At 33.1% G+C, this 23,595-nt stretch overlaps 1 protein-coding gene across 3 annotated transcripts in view; it reads right to left on the reverse strand.

Annotated features, from left to right (window-relative positions):
* Dgk (diacyl glycerol kinase 1) overlaps window positions 1-23,595 on the reverse strand; it is a 529,426-nt gene that overhangs the window by 430,566 nt on the left and 75,265 nt on the right. The window contains exon 1 of one of the 3 annotated variants that reach the window (XM_072522518.1): window positions 15,827-16,182. The exons of the other annotated variants lie outside the window; for them this stretch is intronic. Within the exon in view, the coding sequence (XP_072378619.1) occupies window positions 15,827-15,845 (19 nt within the window). The 5' untranslated portion in view covers window positions 15,846-16,182. Of the gene's footprint in view, window positions 1-15,826; window positions 16,183-23,595 lie in introns of those variants that run through there. 3 annotated transcript variants of the gene reach the window in all.

Genomic DNA, 23,595 nt, shown 5'->3' on the forward strand with positions numbered 1-23,595 from the left:
TTAATTTTTAAACCAGAAAATTTGGCTCTAGCCCTTTTGGTTTTTGATTTATTGAATGTCCTCCTACAAGGACAAAGTTACTTTAGGTGACCACAGTAAAACTGCAAGAATAAAATTAATATCTGAAATATATTGAATGATCACAAAAAGAAAAGAAAATACACAATTATATTATTGTTTAAGATATATATGAAAAAAGCTGTTTCGCAGAACGTACGATCTATATATACTAAGCAAAAAACCAAGCGTATCAACTCCTCACATGTTTTTTATACAACCTAACAGCCTCAGGTTATTGGACATTATTAAATGTATTTTTTATTATTTTTATACCATCTTTAGAAATTACTCAGTTGTATTATACCATCAAAGTTAGATGCAACAATCACTGATTTATTATCAATCCATTCTTCGTACTTTTTAACATCTGCTTAAATTTTTAAAAATAGTCTAATATGAAGTATGCCCAGATAATAATGACAAAGTAAATTAAAAATAAATCAAAATTAGAATAAACTAAAATCGAAAAATTTTACTCTCACAATTCTTAATTTGTCCTTCCTGAAGCACGTCAATGTCTACAAAAATATACAGAGTTCACAAGTTTATATTTAAATAAAAAAGCATAAATTATTAAGCTGTTAGTATCAAACCAATTGTTTAGATATTTCAGCTTTTAATTATACATGTAGATCAATCACAACACGTGTATGGAGGTTGGACAGTTCACGCGAAACTGACGTAATCAACTTTAGACCATTGGTACTGCGCTCGCTCCTAGGTAGCACCATCATTCATAAATAAGTACCTAACTACATTGTCCTTCTATAGAAAACATGAAAGGGTAAGACGTATACTACGAACATATGGAAAAAAGTTCTGAGAAAGTTGTCTGTTGACGTCAAATCTCTAAATAGACAAGTTTTCAAATCAATTTTAACTGTCTAACCCGTCGATACACCCAATAAAAATTGCATTTAATTAAAAGAATTTAAAAATTTAAGATTTATTTAAATTATGTTGGTAGTTAAGCAGTTTTTAAGGATCACTTTATTAAAAATATTATTTAAATATATTTTATCGTTTTCTTTAAATTCTTCGTTAATAATTTTACGAAAGCGTTTGTTATATACTTTAGTTGACATTATAAATAATAAGTAAAAGTTCGACTTGTTATTAATATGAATTCCTCTTTTAAATTTCACTAATTGGATTCAAACAAAAACCATAATTTATAAATTTTTAAATAACTATGAAATGAAGCAGAAAACCGTCCGATTGTTGCTTGTATTGTTTTCGTGTTGTCCGTACTCTTTCACATCAACTACACTTTGAATATTTTACTTTGAATTAAATTTCATCGTTTGCTTAAATGAATATTCGTGATAGTCTTCTTTTTCGTGAAAATCTCTAGTTTTAGTTGTGGCATATTACTGTATTACAAAATATTTTTATTCATTTACTATTTAAATGTAATATTGATAGTTACTTAAGCACTATATTTATTTAGTTATATATTTCTGTTGCAGTTGGCTACATTATCTGATTATCTTAGCATTATTCTGTAAATTTGCAGATTGTTTTGTGGTCTGTTCAAACATTTGTTAAGCAACATATAAATAGCTACCAGAATTCAAAATTATCACATTTTACAGATATGGTATAATTGTTTATAATGGTAATTCAAATACGGTATGCACATCAATCAATATCTATAAAAAGACGGGTTATTAATAGCATGATTTCCACTATTCATTTATTTGCTTAGTATTTTTAGTCACACTTTGTATTTAATATCCATTTGATAGGTATTCCTCGAGAAGAAGTTTTGTATTTATATTATACTATTCTTTTAGTATACGGGTAGGTTTCAACACGAGTGGTGACAAATTATTTCTTCGTGGGCACATTTTTTGTCTTTTTGTATTGAGATAGGCCCATATTTATTATTCTTCTGCGTGTGCCTCATACTTTAAGGACATTGGAGATCATCACGGTGCATTTTCTCTATCTGTAGCAGTTCTGAAGAGTTATATTGTTGTTTTTCCAGTCCACTGCTTCAAATTTTTCAACCAGGATGTGCGTCGGCTTTCCGGTCCTCTGTTTCCTTCCATCTTCCCTTGTATAATCAATCGCTTACTTAAAACGAATTTCTTATTCATTTCCTTTAACTTTGTGTATTATATTTTAAAGACCATCAGAAGTAGTTACAGCTAATATGACCGTATCATCTGCACACCTGATGGTAAATTTCTTCCCGTTTATATTCATCTATGACTTATGACAACCTATAAAACATCTATGACAACCTCTATCTAAAACATCTATGACAACCTATAAAAATTGACTATATTCAATATCGGCAGTAGCTACTAATACTGACTTCGTTCGAGGTCTTCATAAGAGTTTGATCACAGAGTAGAAAAGTATGCAAATACACCTATTTCACATTCTAGCTATAAGTACGTTTTTATTCAAACTTTCCAGCCGCATTTTCGCTCGTGAGGAACATTTTAAATAAGCGGATAGTGAGTAATAACGAAAGGCAATTTTACCGAACTTTTATTTATTTCTGGAAATGACTAACGAATGAATTCTTAAATATTATACTTGGGAATATAGTTGGCTTAATTATAGGTAGCAGTTAGAATATCCTTAAACAATTTAGGGGTGTCAACTTTGTATTTACGCAAGTTTCTTAATATAAACTTTACAGTTTTATTAATTTTTCAATAAAGCTAGACTGATAACGGTTTCTTATTATTATTCTGAACCTATTTTCTGGTTACATTTTAGTTATAAACTTTATAAGAATTTGTATCGTTCGATGAATAAGGGAATATGCCTAATTAAAAAAGAATTTAAAAGCTATAAAATAAAACACTTATTATATTAATATCATTTTAAATAAAATATTAAAAAATATAATTATATCCGAAAACAATGTAGTACAGTTTTCTTTGTGGGAAGTAGATATCAACACTCTTGAATCAGTATTAATCAACCTATTAATAAAAAAATTATAGAAGAAATTTAAAGAGCAGACAGGATAAACCTGGGCAGAAAATAAATAAAAATGTATTCAGGCGACACAATCCGGATCGCACATAACGAAGATTACCAATATGAACAAACGACCAAATATTTTGTGATGACAAAAGAACCCAAACGATGGAAAATAGTAATTAACTACAAAATATCTCAAAAAGTCTCGAGACTCGACTATCTGACAATAAAAATACCCAGCTATAGTGTTATGTGACAGAAAGATTCCTATAAAATTCAAGGGCTAATTCTATAAAACTGCCATCATAGGACCAGCTATATATATATATATATATATATATATATATATATATATATATATATATATATATATATATATATATATATATATATATATATATATATATATATATATATATATATATATATATATTTATTTACGGTAACAATTGACTTCCCACATGTAAAGTTGTAGGTTCAATTGGCTTCCGCTGGTCAATTGGCATCCGGTATTCGGATGCCAATTGACCTCTTCAAAATAATATCAGAAACGCATAGTGGATGATATTATAAGGCTCTTTACGCGATATGAACCCGGAATCCAATTGGATCGTTTTTTGATTCGTAAATAAATCGTAGTTCGAGGCAAAAAATAAGCAGCGCCACCATCGATTTGTGTATATTGAGTTGAAGCGATATTCATGTCGTTACAGCTTAGCGGTTCAATTGGCATCTACAGGATGTGATACGATTTTGGAAGCCAGTTAGTCACTTAGATTGTCTTAGATTCCAGGTTTATAAAGGTTCGAGTAACATCTGGTCGATTCGCGTTTGAGTTTAATTCTTAGAATGGATATTTTTTGTTTAGTTTTTGGATTTACAATATATTATTGGTTTTATCTTACTTTCTTGTTATCTGCAGTCTTTTATTCTTTTTGAAAGGTTTTATAACCTTATTTCTCAGCGCCATGTGTATAATTTTTTGAAGCACATTGCTAAAACGTTGTGTATTAAAAAGCATTTAATGTTAGGGGTTGTAAATGCATTAAAAATGTTGTGAATTTTGAAAATGTGGTTTGGCGCTGTGTTAATAAGATTCTTTCGTTAAGATGCTTAGTTTTTATCTATCTCTGGTTATGCTTTGTCTTTTTTTCTGTGAAAATATTAACTAATATTATAAATGTGAGTGTAAGGTGTTTGTCGGCTTGTTTTTTTTTTCGCATTCCCTGTTTAACTTTTTAACCGATCATATTGATTATTTTTGCAATTTTGACAGGGACACAAATAAGCACAGATGATACATTTTATTAAAAAAAGTTGTATTTTCAAGGGATACTTCTCGGCAGAAGACGCCATCACAATCGAATCGAGGATAAAAGCTAGTATTTTATATGTAAATAAGAATGCAATCCACTCTTAACTGATCAACATTTAATATGTCATCACAGGTGTTCCGTGTGCAATGCTGCCAGGTCACCCATGTACAGCTTGGAACAACAAGAGCCATTTGCTGATCGGTTTAGGTCACCGAAACCCAACCAATTATGTTTGGATCAACAAAAACCACTACTCCGAGGGGTAATACACCTACTGGCATTGAATTATACTATTGATCCAATGGTCGCAGATCAACACAACCCATCAAGTGTGAAACGCCAAACAGCAGTTTCGGTCCGCCAGACCTCATCAGTGACGCTTGGCTTCTCCATTGGAAAGTTGTCCGTTCTGCTTAAGGGGACAAGGTCCTCTGAATCTCAAATGTAAATGAGAATGCAATCCACTCTTAACTGATCACATAGGTGACCTAGCAGCATTGCACACGGAACACCTGTGATGACATATTAAATGTTGATCAGTTAAGAGGGGATTGCATTCTCATTTACATTTGAGATTCAGAGGACCTTGTCCCCTTAAGCAGAACGAACACATTTCAATGGAGAAGCCAAGCGTCACTGATCAGGTCTGGCGGACCGAAACAGCTGTTTGGCGTTTCACACTTGATGGGTTGTGTTGTTCTGCGACTATAGGATCAATAGTATAATTCAATGCCGGTAGGGTTATTAGCCCTCTGAGTAGTTGTTTCTGTTGATCTAAATATAATTAATTGGGTTTCGGTGACCTAAACCGATCAGCAAATGGCTCTTGTTGTTCCAAGCTGTACATGGGTGACCTGGCGGCATTGCACACGGAACACCTGTGATGACATATTAAATGTTGATCAGTTAAGAGTGGATTGCATTCTCATTTACATTTGAGATTCAGAGGACCTTGTACCCTTAAGCAGAACGAACAACTTTCCAATGGAGAAGCCAAGCGTCACTGATGAGGTCTGGCGGACCGAAACAGCTGTTTGGCGTTTCACACTTGATGGGTTGTGTTGTTCTGCGACTATAGGATCAATAGTATAATTCAATGCCGGTAGGGGTATTAGCCCTCGGAGTAGTTGTTTCTGTTGATCCAAACATAACTAGTATTTTATAGTATAGCAAAGTAATACATTTTCGGGTAGATCAGATATGTAGGATTTAGTGCTCGCTCTTCTACCTATATTTTATTAAAGTGTCTTATGAAATTTCAATTTCTGGATCATTTTTTGTCTTTAACTGGGATATTATTACTCTCCTGCCTTCTACTATTCTTTGCTTTTCCCACCACTCCTGCTGATATCTCTATATTTGTGTTTCGTTTATTTATTCGTTCATAGTTTGTTATTAATTTTGCCTCACACATATTTGCGTCTTAATAATTTTAATAATATAGAAATCTTATTACCTGAATAAAGGAATCATGTTTTGTTCAAATAAATTTAATAAATTAAAACCATTTCTACATACCATTTTGAAGATAATCATAACAACTTGAAAACACTACAACAAATGAAATGGAATAAGCAGTTGTTCCACATCTCTAACGTAAGGATATGAAGAAAAATTGATTCTTAATATCGTGTGTATTTTTCACCAGCGCGAATTAGTGCTTGAAATCTACGTGGCATGCTGCGTATAAGCCTGTCGATATCTTGTCGAGGTACCTATATTTTCCCATTCTTCGATTAGAGTTTCTTTTAGTTGTTGAAGGATTTGAGGTGGATGTGGGCGCCTCGGGACACATCTATCTAACATATCCCAAAGATGTTCAATTAGTATAAGCGAATAAATGCAATACACTCTTAACTGCTCAACACATCAAGGTGTTATAGCAGGTGTTCCGCGTGCAATGCTGCCATGTTCACTATTGGAGTCACTGGAGTAGTTGTTGCTATTGATCCAAAAAGTTAAGCTTTGCTTGGGTTTTCGGTAACCTTAACCGACAGCAAATGACTCTTGTTTTCCACGCTGTACATGTGAACATGGCAGCATTGCACGCGGAACACCTGCTATAACACCTTGATATGTTGAGCAGTTAAGAGTGTATTGCAATTTTTCGCTTATATTTTATAGTCAGAGGACACAGTCCCCAAAGCAGAACGGACAACTTTCCAATGGTGAACCCAAACGTCACTAATGATAGTCTGGGTGGACCGAAATAGCTGTCTAGTGTTTCACACTTGGTGAGTTGTGTTGTTCTGCAACCATTTGGATCAATAGTGTAATTCAACACCGGGAGAGGCATTAGCCATCGGAGTAGTTGTTGCTATTGATCCAAAAAGTTAAGCTATGTTCAATTAGATTTAGATCGAGACTCAGGGGTGGCCAATCCATGGTTTGAATCCCGTGCTTCTGAAGGAAGTTCTTGGATTTGATTTCCTTTTACGACCCTGTCCAATGCGTCTTTTATATCGACCGGTTTCTACATATCGATTCCAAGCATGATGGATGACGGAAGAACTGACGATAAAATTCCTTGCCACCTGTCGAATACTGGTACCATTTTCATTAGTAACAACAAGAACGATTTCTTGCTTATTTGTATATCATTCTGTCATCTCTCATTTTGAAAAACTAGTGTGAAACTTAACAATTTATGATGAAATGTAAAATTTCTAGAATAAAACAACTGAAAACTTTTGTTTTCTGTACTTCCACAAAATTTATTTAGTAATTGTCACTACAGCTGTTTCGGCAACTTGCCTTTCTTAAGTGATGGTTAACCTACTGTGCGTTCAGGTTATATAGTTTCACTGAACAGGTTGAGGAGGGGGGGAGTTGTTAGTCTCAAGTTCGTCATTCAGAATTGGTGTCTTTTAATTTTCATAGATTCTAATAAAGATAGCTTAAGGCTTTTATTTTGGACGTGAAGAATTTGAAATTGGTCGTTAAAAGAATGATTATGATCTAGAAGGTGAAGTGCATATGTGGATTCTGTTTTCCTATTATTGAAAGCCCTTTTATGTTCTGTTATACGTTTGTTGAAGGCTCTACCGGTTTGACCGATGTAAGCTTTTGGACAGTCTCCACAGGTGAGTTTATAAACCCCAGTGTGTAAGTGCATGTTTTTCGTTTGGCTCTTGTTGTTCTTAATATATTTAAATGCTGGTGTTATTCTTTTCTTTTGATCTGTCTGGCTATTTTAGTTAATATATTACCTGTATATGACGTGATCGAGCAATATATTGTATTGGGCTTTTTCTCTTGTGGTGGGAAGATTGATTTAAGGGCTTTCTTGAGTAGTTTTTGCTGTAACATTTTGTTTATTATGTGTTCGTTGTATCCAATATTTATTGCTATAAGTTTAATGATATTCAATTCTACTTCGAAGTTATTATTTGACATTGGGATTTCTGTCAATCTGTGGAACATACTATAGTAGGCTGCTAATTTATGTTGTGCAGGATGGGATGAAGTACTGTGTATGGTTGTGTCAGTATGTATAGGTTTATGAAATACAGAGAACTCGTGTTTGTTTTCAATTCTTATAATTTTTAAGTCTAGAAAATTTATTGACTGGTTTTGTTTTATTTCTCTTGTAAATTTAATATTACTATGGATTGAATTAACGTATGATAAGATTTGGCCAAATTCATGAAACATAAAATAATGCAATGTCAAAACATGTAGCATGTTATTAATTATTCATACTTTATAGTACATTCTTAACTTTTGTTAAAGGTATTTCATACCGAAATTAAGAAGTATTCATGGTTTAGCCTATTTCTCCTTCGTGGCTATGAGTAATTGCATTAAATCAGAGTTGTGCAGCTGATTTGTAAAATGGGATTATTTCGTAAACTGTTAAGTTTTGAAGTTATTAACAATTATACCTTTTTTTGTTAAAATCATGTAACTCTAATATTTTTTTACCCAAATAGTGCTAACTTAAAGAGCAAAAAAGTTAAACGCAAATGTATGCCGCCTATGTGGCGTATGTGGCGTCCTCAATCAGCTACATCAGTCATCAAAGTATGCATCAAATTATAATTCCTCGTACTCAAAAGCCCTCAGTCATAAATTTTAATTCGTAAAAATGTCTACAAACATGAAAGTTGTAGCGAAAAATAAAATTTTAAATTTCAACTTTAACACCCTGTATCTTTCTTAATACATATTTACATTTTAAGCAAACTGGCTTAAATGGGAATATTTTGAAGTTTAGAGTCTACTGTTTCTTTTTGTACAATTACTTACGGATCACCCTGTATAAAAATATGAACAAAAATGGAGCAAAAATAATATTTATTTAATACTTAGGTATAATTTATTTCATGAGAAGATAAAAATATAAAAGTTAAATTTTTAAACATCCGTTTCAACAACAAAATATTACAATGACTGAACAGATGAATTGACTCAGGTAGAATTCCACCGAAACCTTTGGGTATTATTGTCGACTTGAGTCATAAACCAATGGATGCTAAAGGTCCAAAGCCAATCGATGCCAAAGAAACCGCAACAGCGATTGATGCCAATTGGTACCGCAACAGAATTCGCTGTATATTGTGGCCCGTGAATATTCACGGATGCCAAATGGGAATACTTTTCGTCCAGAAGTCAATTGGTACTACAAAGAAATATATATATATATATATATATATATATATATATATATATATATATATATAATATATATATATATATAATATATATATATATATATATATATATATATATATATATATATATATATATATATAATCTATGGTACTGAATTTTGGGTCAGTTAAAAAGAAAGACAAATTCATATGGTGGAAAAGAAAATGAGCAGATGGATAAGTGGAGTGACAAAAAAAAAGAACAAAACTAAGAATTTATTTTAAAGTATTTCTAAATTAAGAAGTATTTTAGGTAAACCCTAGGGGTGGTACCAATTGATGTTAAAGTAAGGGAGCATAGGTTAAGATGGTTCGGGCAAGTTCAACGTCGAGACATTAATCACCCAATACGAAGAATTGCTGATTTGCAAGTACGAGAGGAAGATCAAAGAAGACCTAGGGAGTGATGCTTACGTAGAATATGTCGGTAAATTTGTATGACCTAAGATAGAAAATTATGAAGAAAAAATGTAATTAACCCATTAATGACCATTGCCAAGAGAGTAACTGAAAATACCTAAATCCTAGTAGTTGCTTTTAATTATGATCATAATCATATCAAAAATATTTTGTACATTTTTTAAATTTGGTTTTTGAAAATAAAAATGGTTTACCCAACCAGGTACACTGGGGCAATTAGTATAAAATATATAAAACAAATTTGTATATATATAATCAATAGCAATATTGAACATACAAATGCATACAGACAAGGGAAACATTGAATAAAAAGAGCGAAATATTTTTTTAAACACTCTCTCTGCTCAGTGCAAAGGGTTACATTGCATTTTTCACACATCCATCTAACTCTAATGCGGCATTGGCGACACCTTCGAGGGTTCGTGTTTCTTTTAGGAAAATGGCCATCAAGAGTATCCAGTATACTCTTTGGCAGCGAACCAGATGGTTGGATAGATGTGGATCATCTTTGTATGGCTTTATTGAAAGCTCTGCAGTAATTGCATACAATATGGGAATATATTCTTTGGAATAGTAGCAAATCTATTTTATCATTTTCATTTATAATCATATATAGTTTTCACGCATTGATAACTGTCACATTTATCATATCGGTAAAGCGTACCCACCACCATTTTTGTCCTGGATGCCGATTCTGTAATTATTTACCCCTTAATCAAGTAAAATCAAGTAAATCCACACCCCCATTGATAAATTGTAGAGGTTGTGACACTGCTACTTTTTCTTTCTGTTTTGCACACCAACACTTCACTTGGGTAAGGGCTCTATGGTATCGTAATTGGTACCCATAGTTACAGTACTGTTGTCGTTCCATCGTACAAATAATATAGCACTTTCTTGATCGTAGCAATGATCATAATATCCTTGTATAAGAGGACATTTTTTGATACGATAATCACGAACTGTGCCCGTAGGTCTGATATTTTTTTGTTTCAATGTCATTAAAAGTTCATAAATTGCAAAATAATTATCAAAAAACATTATGTGATCAGTTGGAACTGTAATAATACTGCCCAAAATCCACTCCTTGTAGCCAAAACATACAGGCTTTGATTTGATGAGTTGCTTCGCCGAATGGTGGTCAAAGTATTTGACCATTGCCTCATCGATAGATAAGTTTTCATGAAAAATGCCCCCTTATTGAAACTTAGTATTTAGTTAATCCATAAGCGTTTGTACTTAGACGTTTTATCAATTTTGTTAATTTTGGTATATTGTCTGCCAAATGAATGTACTTTATAATTTTTGTAAGCCTATTTCTGCTTATTGCGTTATAAATAAATAGAACAATAAGATCTTCATTCAAATACCAATACATCTTTTTCCAGAGTAATTTATAATACCCGGTAAAAAAAGAATTGCAACAAAAATTTTGATCTCATCTTTTGTAATTTTAAAATTATGATTATTGGTAGCTGTTGCATACAGATTGGTTTGCTCTACAATCATATTTACAACTTCATTATAAAATAACTTTTCAAAAATTTTTTAAAGTAGTTAATTCTGCAAGCTCCGCTTTTACCCTTTCCATTCGTTTATAGTTTCCATTGGTAGCATACATGCACGTATACACTGTTTTACGAGCCCATTTGGGATCTCCGGGATTCTTCAGTAAGTTCTTTTAAAAACGTGTTAGCTGTTAATTCCCTCTTTGATGATTTTAGTCGTTTGGGTAGTGGAATGTCATCATCTGTTTCATCCGGGTCATCACTATTATCAAATTTATCATAGTTAGGATCATTCACCGTTCTATAGTCATCCTCATCTTCAGACTCTTCGGTCTTCGGTAAATAATGACTTCAAGTTCTCCAGGAACATCGTTAGGAATTTGGGCTATTATCAAGTCATCTTCATCAAACTCCTCCTCATCCGTTTGGTAGTGAACATTTGGTGTAATTATCATCAAATATATTTCTACACTATTGGTAATCTCTACACTTTCAATGTCATTTACAGATGCTGCAAGCGTTTGATACCTTATTCCATAACATGGAGACGTGGTTATCTCAGAAAGACTCATCGTAGAATTTCAGACCTAAAAAAAATATATTTTTTTGTACCTTTTTGCCCAATGTGCCCAAGCAAGTACAGGGAAGTTTAGGTTGTTATATAAAACAAATTTCAGGCATGCAACAAAATAAATTCATGAATACAGAACGTTATTGATAAAAATGTCGCTTACCACATTTAACATCTAAATCACAACTGCAATGGCTATTTCAAAATGTCGTATCTTAAAAATACGTGAAAAAATACAGTAATCTGTTACCCAGGTACGTAGGGTATTAATGGGTTAAGGAAGCCGACCACGCATAGGGATAAAAGCAAACAGAATAATGATAATGATGATAATATCTATCACCAGTCTAAAATTTTTACTATACGAAGACTTGAACATATAATAAACTAGAAAATCACAATAATAATCTACTCAAATCTCTTCTTAAAACATACGTCATACTATATAATTACCCAGTAATAAATTAATTCTCTTCTTTATAATAATCATGTTAATATTGGTCAGTATTTACCAATATTCGAATTTTTAATATACACTATACAATACTAACGTTAAACCGGTTGAGGAAACTCCTTATCGTATTTATCTCAAATATATTTAACCGGCGACTAGGTATATTATTTAATATCAAATGGAATTTTAAATTACAATTTTCCGTTAATAAACAAATACTTGCTGCTACTAAAGCACTTTATGAACTCAGTTTCGCTTAGTTATTTTGTAGCTCTCTAATTTACAAATCCATCTATATCATCAAATAAGAACATTACACACAAACTAAATTTGATCCAAGTATATGCGCCAACGACGAATACAATAGAAGATGAAGTAGAAACATTCTATCAACAAATTGAATGCACTGAAAATGACAAAGAACAGGGAAATCACGGTAGTTATGGGCGATTTCAATGCAAAAGTCGGCAAGGGAAGAGCTGGAACAATAATGGGAGATCAAGGACTAGGGAAACGTAACGATAGAGGAGATCGTCTAATACAATTCTGCCAAGAACAAAGTCTAATAATCACAAACACGTTCTTTTAATTTTCTCTGAGACGGTTATATACATGGCGCTCCGGAAAAAGTGGTAAGAAACCAAAATGATTATATAATGGTTAATGAGAGATATCGTAACACCATCAAATCAGTTCAAACATATCCAGAAGCAGATGTCAAGAACAAAGACAGTCACAATTACAAAATCATTAACAATGAAATCAGAAAAATGATAAGAGAGGCAAAACAAACTTACTATGAGGAAAAATGTAAAGTGATAGAAGATCTTCAGAACAAATACGACCTATTCAACCTACATAAAAAGGTTAAAGAAATGGATGGGCTGCAAAAAAGAAACCACAATACAACTCTTTTAGATAAAAATGGAAATACTATGATGACGACTAACGAAAAGCTAAAACGATGGAAAGAATATATGGAAGAGCTCTTCGATGACGAAAGAGAAAACCTACAAGATATATCTTTCGAGGACAGAGAAACAAGTATAGAAATTACAGAAGAAAAAGAAAAATGCTAGAGAATGCACCGACCACCGCACCATAAGCCTGATGTCTCACACACTTAAAATGTTTTTATAGATCATCCATAAACGCATTTACCAAATACTTGATATGGATATTGAAGAAACCCAATTTGGATTCCGTAGGTACCCGTGGAGCTCTCTTCGCATTCAACGTACTTATTCAGAGATGCTTGGATGTGAACCAAGATATGTACGTCTGTTTCATAGATTACAACAAAGCTTTCGATAAAGTCCGCCACAAAGAGCTAATGGGCGTCCTTAAAGCAAAATAATTACAATACCATGATCTTCGAATTATAATAAATCTATATTATAAACAGCATGCACACATACGCATTAATAAACACACATCAGAAGAGTTTTAAATTAAAAGAGGAGTGCGACAGGGGTGTGTATTGTCACCACTACTATTCAAGGCATACTCTGAAGAAATTATGAAAAGAGCTCTTGAGGGAGAAACACCAGGAATAAAGGTCAACGGAACACCAATTAACAACATTAGACATGCGGACGATACTATCATAATAGCAGACAGCCTCCAAGACCACCAAAAGCTAATGAACAAGATAGTTGAGTATGGAGAAAAAGATGGATTATCAATAAACATCATGAAAACTAAATTTATGAGGATATGAAAAATCCAAAATAATGATAAAAGCCTGACAAATAACGGTAAAACTTTAGAACAAGTTGAAAACTACAATTATTTTGGCACAATAATTAATCACACAAACGATTACTCCAAAGAAATCAAAGTTCGAGTACAGAAAGCACGAACAAACTTCAATAAAATGGGAAAGGTAATTTGTGCAAGAGAACTGAAATTAGACTTAAGAGTTAGGCTGGCAAGGTGTTATATTATGTTCTTGACTCTGGTTTACGGGATAGAAGCATGGACACTTAACGCATCTATTTCTAAAAAGTTGGAAGCATTTGAACTGTGGGTGTATAGAAGAATCCTGAAGATATCAGGGATCAAGCATGTAACAAACAACGAAGTCATGAGAAGAGTCAACAAAAGAATGGAAATATTGGAAATCATCAAGACATTAATGGAAGATACAACATACTTCAATTGAATATACAAGGGAAAATCCAGGGCAAGAGAAGTGTAGGAAGGAGAAGAATCTCATGGTTGCGTAACTTGAGGGAATGGTACGGATGCACATCAATCTAACTATTCAGAGCGACAGCATCTAAGATCAGAATAGCCATGATGATTGCCATAACCTCTGTCGCGGAGATGGCACGTAAAGAAGAAGATCTATATCATCATCCATATCATATCATAGCAGTTGAAGCTGATGATCTAAGCAGTTTCTGTCACCTAGAGGAAGAAACAGCAGAGCGTATTTTGTCAGTGTGGCAATCTGGCAAATGTGCGGTTCTTTGCATTATGCGAAGAAAAACCACCGGCAAAGAGCTATATGGAAGGTTTATTCTCGAAGCTATTAGACATTTTAAAACGGGTCAGGCTAGAGAATGTAATCTAGGGCTAGAGGACCACAATAGATCTGAAAAGGTCGCAGTGGACTGGGCCAAAAGCCACCTCATTAAATATATCTATTTATATCATTTTTAATAAAAAAAGTAGTATAAATTTTCAATGTAACAATAGTAGTCAATTATCATTATACACTAATTAAACTCCGCAATATAATTTTAATTGGTATATGTTTAATCGAGCTTGAAATTAACAGTATTCTAAGAATTTGGTACTTTAAAGTTTTGGTTAATGGGAGGTAAATTTCAGAGTAATCGGAACAAAATTAATGGAGGCATTTAGGAGTGAGTAAGTTGAGTGAATGAGGTGAGTTAGTTCGGTGAGTGAGTGGGGTTAGTGAGTTAGTAAGATGAGTGAGTGAGGTGAGTCATTGAGGTGAGTGATTAATGTGAGAAAGCAAGTGAGGCGAGTGAGCGAATGAGGTGAGTGAGTTTGCTCAGTGAGTGAGATGGGTGAGTGAGGTGGGTGAGTACTCACATAGAAATTGGAATAAGTACAGTGTCAAGTTCTCATAGTTATGCACTCGGGGCAGATGACAATCGGATTACTAGAGCGGATAAAATGGCTGCAGATGCAAGAAAAAAAGGCAAAAGATGCTCTAGATATTTTAGCAGTAAGCACGTTGCTGTAAGGGCCTGGAATAGACGATACTGTGTAAGTATAAAAAAAATAAGTTTTTTTATACGTGTTTGTCTAGAAATATTTTTTTCAAATCGGTATTCACTGTATCTCAAAATCTACTTGATCGATCCTCAAATTTTGCAAACTTCTTTTATAGATAAATTACCAGGTCGCAACGTCGAAATATTGCCCATATTGTTGTTATAATTAATTTTCCAACATCAAATTATTCAAATTTTAACAATAAAATTTCCAAAATTAAAAAAAATTGTCTTTATTTATTTTTAATATTTAAAAAAAAACGTCAAAATGAACAATATTTCGAGGTTGCGACCTAGGAAAACTCATAAACTAACAAAATCTTTTTGATTTTTTGTCAACAGATGATCAACTGTTAAGTTAAGATGAACACCGCAAAGTAACTTTTTTTCGTCTTGGAAAATTAGCTATTTTTTTGATTTTTAATATTTTTATACCAAAATTTCAGATAATACTCATGAAATATTGTACTCTAATATACTAATGTTATAAATACATTTATAATAAGCAATTTTTCAAAAAAAAATCTCAAAAATATGTTTAAAATATTGAAAATAAACCCTACCCCTCTTAAATAAAGAAACAACTAAATTAGTCAAAGGAAGGTTAATCCATAATATTAATTTAAAATAATGGTAACCGTGACGTACCTCTTTTGGCAACTAACATATTTACCACGGTTAATCCTCAAAATGATGCACTCTATATACTAAAACAGATCGTTTCTTTACACACTGTACAGCAACGTAACACCCCTTTAATTATTAAAATTGGCACACATGGTACATAGTGTATACAACAGTAACGAATTTAAATTTCGGTATCGACAAAACGGACACTGCAAACTAATTATCAAATTATTACAAATGTGACGCACCAGAGAAACTTTTAACGTCCGGAAAATAGCGAGTTATTCTTTTCATGTAAAACAATTGAAAATTTTAATTGAAAAGGTTAAGCGAAATACCGGTATCACGAATTAAGTCGAGGAAGTTAACGCGACCGAATTCAGTTAAGTACTGTTGTGTTCTGTGTTGTGATGACGAAATTCGAAACGCCGGTACCCGATTCGCCAAAGGTAGACAGACGTGGTGCAGTACCACGCATCGTAAGCACATTATTTTGTGTAGCGGAACATTCCACAAGCGCACGTTTATGACATTATGCTTGGGTTCATTGTTTATAATTTATTATTTAACTTAAAATTAAAACCAAAGTTACAATCAAAGTTAAAAAATTTAAAATCAAAGATTCATCGCTTGCAATAAGAATCCTAGGCAACAATTTTGGCAAATTCTTATCTGTTTTGGATCTTTCTCACCGTATAATTATAGCCCAAGCATGTCTAATCTCGTATGTTTTTTACGACACTTTTTGACGCTATACTTCTGCTCATGCGCCAATTTGTGACGGGTAGCTCTTCTAGATAACAGACTCAGTAAAATGCAGGTTAAAATTAAAATAAAAATATATTTGGAACAAATAAATAACAAAATAAAGTTTTATTCAAATCGATAAAGGTAAACTGCCAATCCTGCGGTTATGGCATGGGTGCACGGTTCGGCAACTCACTGTTTAATACCTGCGAAATAAACTACAATTATTAATGTTATAAAATAAAACGGCACTTACGGCGTGTTAATACACACTCGACCAAGACGGGAAAGGACGAGTCAGAGCAATAGAGATGGAATGGACGGATCAACACTCGGTCCGACGAGGAAACAGCGACTAATCAATACTTAGCCACGGGAACAACTAAGTCTGTCTCAGATCAATCTTTAAGACCGGGTAGGGAACTGCCACTAGATCAACACTCTAGAAGAAGCGATTGGCCTGCAGCCAATACCCTAGGGCCAGTGTAGTTGGTTATCAGATCAACACTCTAACGGAACTCCAGACGGTTGGTCTTCAGTCAACACCCAGAGGCTTGGTGGAGTTCCCACTAGATCAGCACTCTAGCGGAACTCGACTTTCTCTTGTAGCGTATGCTGTTTTATATAGTCGTCGGATCTCCTCTAACGCGTATCGATGGAAGAGGAACTTGAGGTCGGTGTGCGTGTATACGGAGCGCTAACGGAACATGGCGATGCACATCGGTACAGAGCTACCACGTCATATATGATTAACCTGGGCAGCGTTTGGTAAATTTAAACTATGTATTTAAATCTAACCTATCCATATGCCTCAAACCATTAACACTCAAAAAGGTAATAGGCAAGATTACTTAAAGATAGAATACTAAATGAAGAAATACGTCGTAGAACAAAAACAACGGACGATATGGAAAGAACCACATCGCTAAAGTGGAATAGAGCAAGAAACATCGCCAGATTATCTGACAACCGATGGACAAGACATATTGTCGAGTGAAGGCCAAGACATGAAGCACTACATCAACCAGATGGACTGACGATCAATGAGTGACGGGATGCAAATTGCACAAGACAGAGACATAGTTGAGGGAGGCCTATGTCGAGCAGTGGACGCATCCAGGTTGATGATGAAATTCCATAAATATTGTGATGGCGGTTCTAGCTAACCTAATTTTTTCGAAAAAAAATACGTGAAAAAAACTTGATGGTAATTAAGGAACAATATGTAGGTAAAAATTTAATAAATAGAGTTATTATTTATGTAATTAGGCCTTGCAATAAATGACAAAAAGCCACAAATAAAATGAACCTGAACAAACCCAAACGTGATTGTCAAAAATGAGGTAGATTTCATAAAAAAAAATAATTGTTTTCAAGATATGACAGTTTTAAATAAACTTACAATTGGTATCAACTACAGATTGATTTAGATAAAGATACATTTTGAGATTTCACAAAAATTATCAAAAAAAGACTGGACGCTAAATTAGACTTCTATCAGCCTAGAGAACAAGATGGCGATCAATTTAGATCGGCATACAGCACTAACGACCACTTACTAGTGATAAAGAACCTGATAGAGAAGTCTGCAGAATACAACAAATAATTTTCATTGATATTTGTCGACTACGAGAAAGCATTCGATACCATAAGCCATCAGAAAATGTTAAAAGCTGGGTGTCACTCTGAGACACCGAATCCCAAACGAAGAAATACGTCGTAGAACAAAAACAACAGACGCTATCGAAAAAAAAAACGGGTGTGGCAGTCCAGTGGGACTGCCGGTAGAAGTTACACTTCTATACATGCATTCGCCGTTACAAATTTATTTGGGAGTCAAATCTGCACAATCATTACATATGTAATGCTATAGGTAAGACGTAGCAGAAACAGAATTTATAATGGCTTACTAACAATTAATAAACAACATTTGACCTGTAATAGGAGTATAGTAAATGAAGGATTGAATCAATATTTTGATGAAAATGTATATTTTTATTTTCATATATGCATGAAAGGAGTTGAATGCAAAAAATTTTTTATACATACTCTGCAGTAAAATTTATTGTTTATTTTGTTATTAATATAAAAATACAATACAATACACTGCAACATAATTCAATATAATAATACAATACAAATTAAAATGCAATATTCATAAGTATTTAAAAATGACAATAATATACATAACTTTTCTAATTACCCATATGTTTGATTTACCATGTAATAATATTAATAAAAAAGTCCTCCTCGACTGGGAATCGAACCCCGGTCTCCCGCGTGACAGGCGGGGATACTGACTACTATACTACCGAGGACATGACACAAATTTATTTTAAAATTGACAGTTCTGGGTCATACAGTGATTTATTGAGATTATTATTTTGAAATACAAAAGACTAATATAATTATGAACATTTAATAAATAATACAAAACATATCAGATAAATAATAATATTAATAAATATTTTATTATATATATATATATATATATATAATATTATATGTATATATATAATATATATATAATATTAAATATATACCTACAAAAGGAACATTTTTATATTCGAGAGAGGAAGAGAGGAAAATATATCTTCTGTCTCTCTCTTACTCATTGTCTTACATATGTAATGATTTCACTGATTCACTCCCATACAAATTTCCAACGTGGAGCTCGCGTATAGAAGTATAACTTCAAAAATCGCGTCATTACAATGGAATTGGGTAGAACACGTCGCCAGATTATCAGGCAACCGATGGACAAAACGTATTTTAGAGTGGAGACCAAGGCAAGAAGCAATACGGAGCAGAGGACGCCCACCAACTAGATGGACTGACGACCTGAAGCCGCACAAGACAGAGACAGATAGAAAGAGCTGAGGGAGACCTATGTCCAGCAGTGGACACATACAAGTTGATGATGATGACATTACAAGGGACTGCTTTGCGTCAGTTTTCTCTGTCGCACCGGGGGGGGACGCGACTGTATGGCAGCAGTCAGTCTATTTGTATCATAAGTCTATAATCAAAACCGTTTCTTCTGCACCTAAAAAAATATTCATTACATTCTCCAAACTTAAAATCATAACTTTAAATATTACCTGCCAGGCTCTCTTAGTCTTTCAGTTGCAACAACCACTCGTTTTAGCTTTTTTAATTTTATTTCCTTGATAATTTTTAAGTTTTTCCGTTTTTTCTTGGATTATCACTGATATTTTTAAGACGTAACGTAACAGCTTACAACCAATACGTCAACTACACGTCAAAACACTAACTATGAAGCGCTAGAATCACTTTGCTGTATAAGACAATCACGGAAATTTTATGCCGAATAGACATAAGTTATTGACTTCTGTCTGTTCTGTATAAAACTTCGTAAAATAATAACTAAGTTTAAATGGTACTTCTTTCCTTTCTAGATCAATCCCTGTAATTGATATTTAAAACGGATTTGTGTCAAAAACACAATTTTATTAAAAATTTACTTAACCCCTTCGTATAAAAAATGGTTCATTTACTCTTTAGAGTTAATAATAATATATAGAAATGTCATAAAAATGTGTGACAATTCTAATCTGCGTCTATGAAATTTGTTGATTTTATGACAATCTAAATATTTGATGTAAATTAGATCTTCATGGTATGAATAAATTGTGTCAGTTATATTGTCTCACTGATTTACAATGTAAACGTTTAATCGCATTGTTAATTCTGATTTAGAATATTTCAGTTCGTTTATATTATTTCAACTATAACACCCATTTAACGATATCCGTATCCATATTGTCAATGTGGAGAATTAGAATGAAATATTACGTAATGCACGTAGAATTAAATAGATTTAAAGGTAAATTATGGTGGTGAATTATGATAACGTTAGTCCGAAACTTTTGCGTAGTAGGCTATGAGTTGCAAATTGGATAAAAAATGTGGTCCTCGTAATTTTCCATATTCTGACATTAAAATTATTTACTGGAAACGTATGTAAAAGCTTTGAGCCATTTTTTATGCAACTAATTTAAAAAATCTCCATTAATACTTATTTATTTATTTATTTATTAACGGGAGAACTCATTTTTATAATTTTTTTTCTCTACAGACGGTATGTTGTTTGTTATTGTAGCAAATACCAATATATTCATTGACATATCTGCACCAGATCCAGGAAATAAAAGTCCTACCTTTGAGAAATAAAGGCACTTTTGGGTTTTTTGTATATAGCTGCAATGACAAAAAATAACAGTGAAAATGCAGAAGATTTATTTAGGTTAAATGGGACATCAATGGAACTTTTTCGCCTACTAATGTCTTTATCAAGGTTTAAATTCCTGCTTATAAATAAATAAAGACATATACGTTTCGATGATAAGCTCAAACACCGGAAATACAAATTGACAAATTGACCCTAAACAGACAATTTTTCGAAACCTCTAACTCTAAGTTACCAAAACATTCTAGTTTATCTGAGTTTACTACACTTGATGAAAAATTAGAAGCCTTTAGAGGAAGGTGTAATTTTAAAGTATGCATGCCCCAAAAGCCAAATAAATATGGGATAACGATAAATGCTCTAGTTGATGCTAAGACGTTCTATACAGCTAAAATAGAAATAAATGTCGGCAAACAACCACCTGACCTGCGCCTTATTAACTCGACAATACCAACATTTCCCTTGTTCCCAGAATGTGTATGCCAATATCTAAAACAGGAAAAAATGTAACTATGAACAATTTTTTCACGAGCACTCAAGTTTAGAAAAGACAAACTTGCCAAAGATAAACTAACTATTCTTGGAAGAATCAGAAAAAATAAAAATGTACTTGCAGTTGAATTTACCCATCCTAAGAAATCAGAAAAATCAAGCATGTTTAAGAAAGACCACAATTGTTTCATATATACTAAAAAATGAAAGAATCTGATCGCTTTATCAACTTTCCATCACGATGATGCGGTAGATGAAGTGACAGGAAAACCAGAGATAATCATGACATATTTATAACAAAACCAAATGTGGTGGTCGATAAGATGTGTGCCTCTTATAATTCTGCCAGAGCAACACGTCGCTGACCAATGGAAATAAATATATATATATATATATATATATATATATATATATATATATATATATATATATATATATATATATATATATATATATATATATATATATATATATATATATATATATATTCATAACAGCGCTACAGGACATGGGGGCCCTTGGCTTCTACTTTCTTCGTTAATTTACTACCACTTCTTCCGGTCGTTTGCGCTCTCTCTCTCTCTCCAATTTTGCACTCCTATACCATTTAAATCACCTTTAACTGCCTCTAACCACTTTTTCCGAGGAATTCCTCTCTTTATTTTACCCCCGCCTACTCCAAAAAGCACATTTTTTAGTGATGTGACCTAACCACCTGACTCTCTGTGCCTTGACTTTTTGTACAATTAGGGGTTTTCCATACATTCCATTACCTCTTTATTTGTTATTCTTCGCCAGTTTCGGCGAAAAATTTTCCGCAACACCTTCCTTTCCCAGATTTCGATTTTTATTTTATCTTTCTTATTCATAGTCCAGGTCTCACAAGGATACACTGCCACTGACCGAATGACTGTTTCGTATATTTGAATTTTTGCTGCCCTGCATACATTTTTTGCTTTAAGAATATTGTTTAATGAGCTCATTGCTCTAGCTCTACTTCCTTTTAATAGTTTCTTTTCTATGTCTTTTTCTTCTTCCCCTTTATTCGTTATTGTTACACCCAAATACTTGAACTAGCTGAAATTTTAAATTTTGTAATCCTTTTTTCCTGATTTTAGTGTGACGAATTTATTGTGTTCTGTTATCTCACCACGCATTTCCATATACTTTGTTTTCGCTTCATTTATATACAACCCAAATTTTCTTGCTTCATCTTCAAAGTTCTTAAACATATGTTCAAGTTCTTATTTGTTCTTGTTAAGAGGATTACATCATCTGCGTACGCTATACATTGCTGTTTATAGTGGAAAATGGTACCCGTAGTTTGGATCTTACTTTCTCTCATTATTGCCTCATATTTGCCTATAACCAAAAACAGATTTGACATACTTTCTTCTATGACTACTCTATTATTTGTGCTTGTTAGCGACATTTTCAATAATTTTATTAACTTTTTTGATATTCCTAAATTTTGTAGAGCTTTATACAACTTTTCCCGATCGATAGAGTCATACGCCTGCTTAAAATCAATGAAGAGCATGTAAAGAGCAAAATTACCCTCTTTGGTATACACATACTATGCCATTCTCGTATTTTTTCAAACTATTACGTATGATCTTTGCTAATATTTTGTACACAACATCCAGTAGCGCTATCCTTCTGTAATTTTCACAAAGGGTTCTGTAACCTTTCTTATGTATTGGGCAAGTTACAGCATTACTCCATCCCTCTGGCATTTTCTCCCCTCTCCACACTCTCAGTATCAAATTATATAGCTTTCTTTGCAGTGTGACACCTCCTTCCTTTAAAATTTTCACCGAGATTCCATTCTCTCTTGCGCTTTTACGGTTTTTAAGCCATTTTATTGTTTCCTTTATTTCCTGTTTTGTTGGTTCCCCTACGTACTCCTCATCATTATCCTCTGATTGGCCCATTGCCTCATCTATTTGCATCTGTTCTTCATTATTTAGCAGTTCTTCAAAATATTGTGCCCATCTGTTTAATCTATCTGCAGTGTTTCCAAGGAGCAGTCCTTCTTTATTCATACAAAAAATTGTTTGCGTGATATTTGTTTGTCTGTTTCTCTTCACTTCTTGATAGAAAGTTGTTATTTCTGTGCTAATGTAATGCTCCTCTATTGTTTTTAACTTTCTTTCCAAATATTCTCTCTTTTTTTGGCCTGCAGTTTCTTTTAGCTTCTTTTCTTTTCGGCTGATGTTGTGTAATTGTTTCTTGGGTTCTATTATTGTATTTTTCCAACTTTGCATTATTTCTTAGCATTGGTGCTCTTTTTCATTCCTCGTCGAACCAGTCTTCTTCTCTCTTCACTCCCGTATTGACT

This window comes from Diabrotica undecimpunctata, chromosome 2 (assembly GCF_040954645.1).
Source record: "Diabrotica undecimpunctata isolate CICGRU chromosome 2, icDiaUnde3, whole genome shotgun sequence".
Lineage (NCBI taxonomy): Eukaryota > Metazoa > Arthropoda > Insecta > Coleoptera > Chrysomelidae > Diabrotica > Diabrotica undecimpunctata.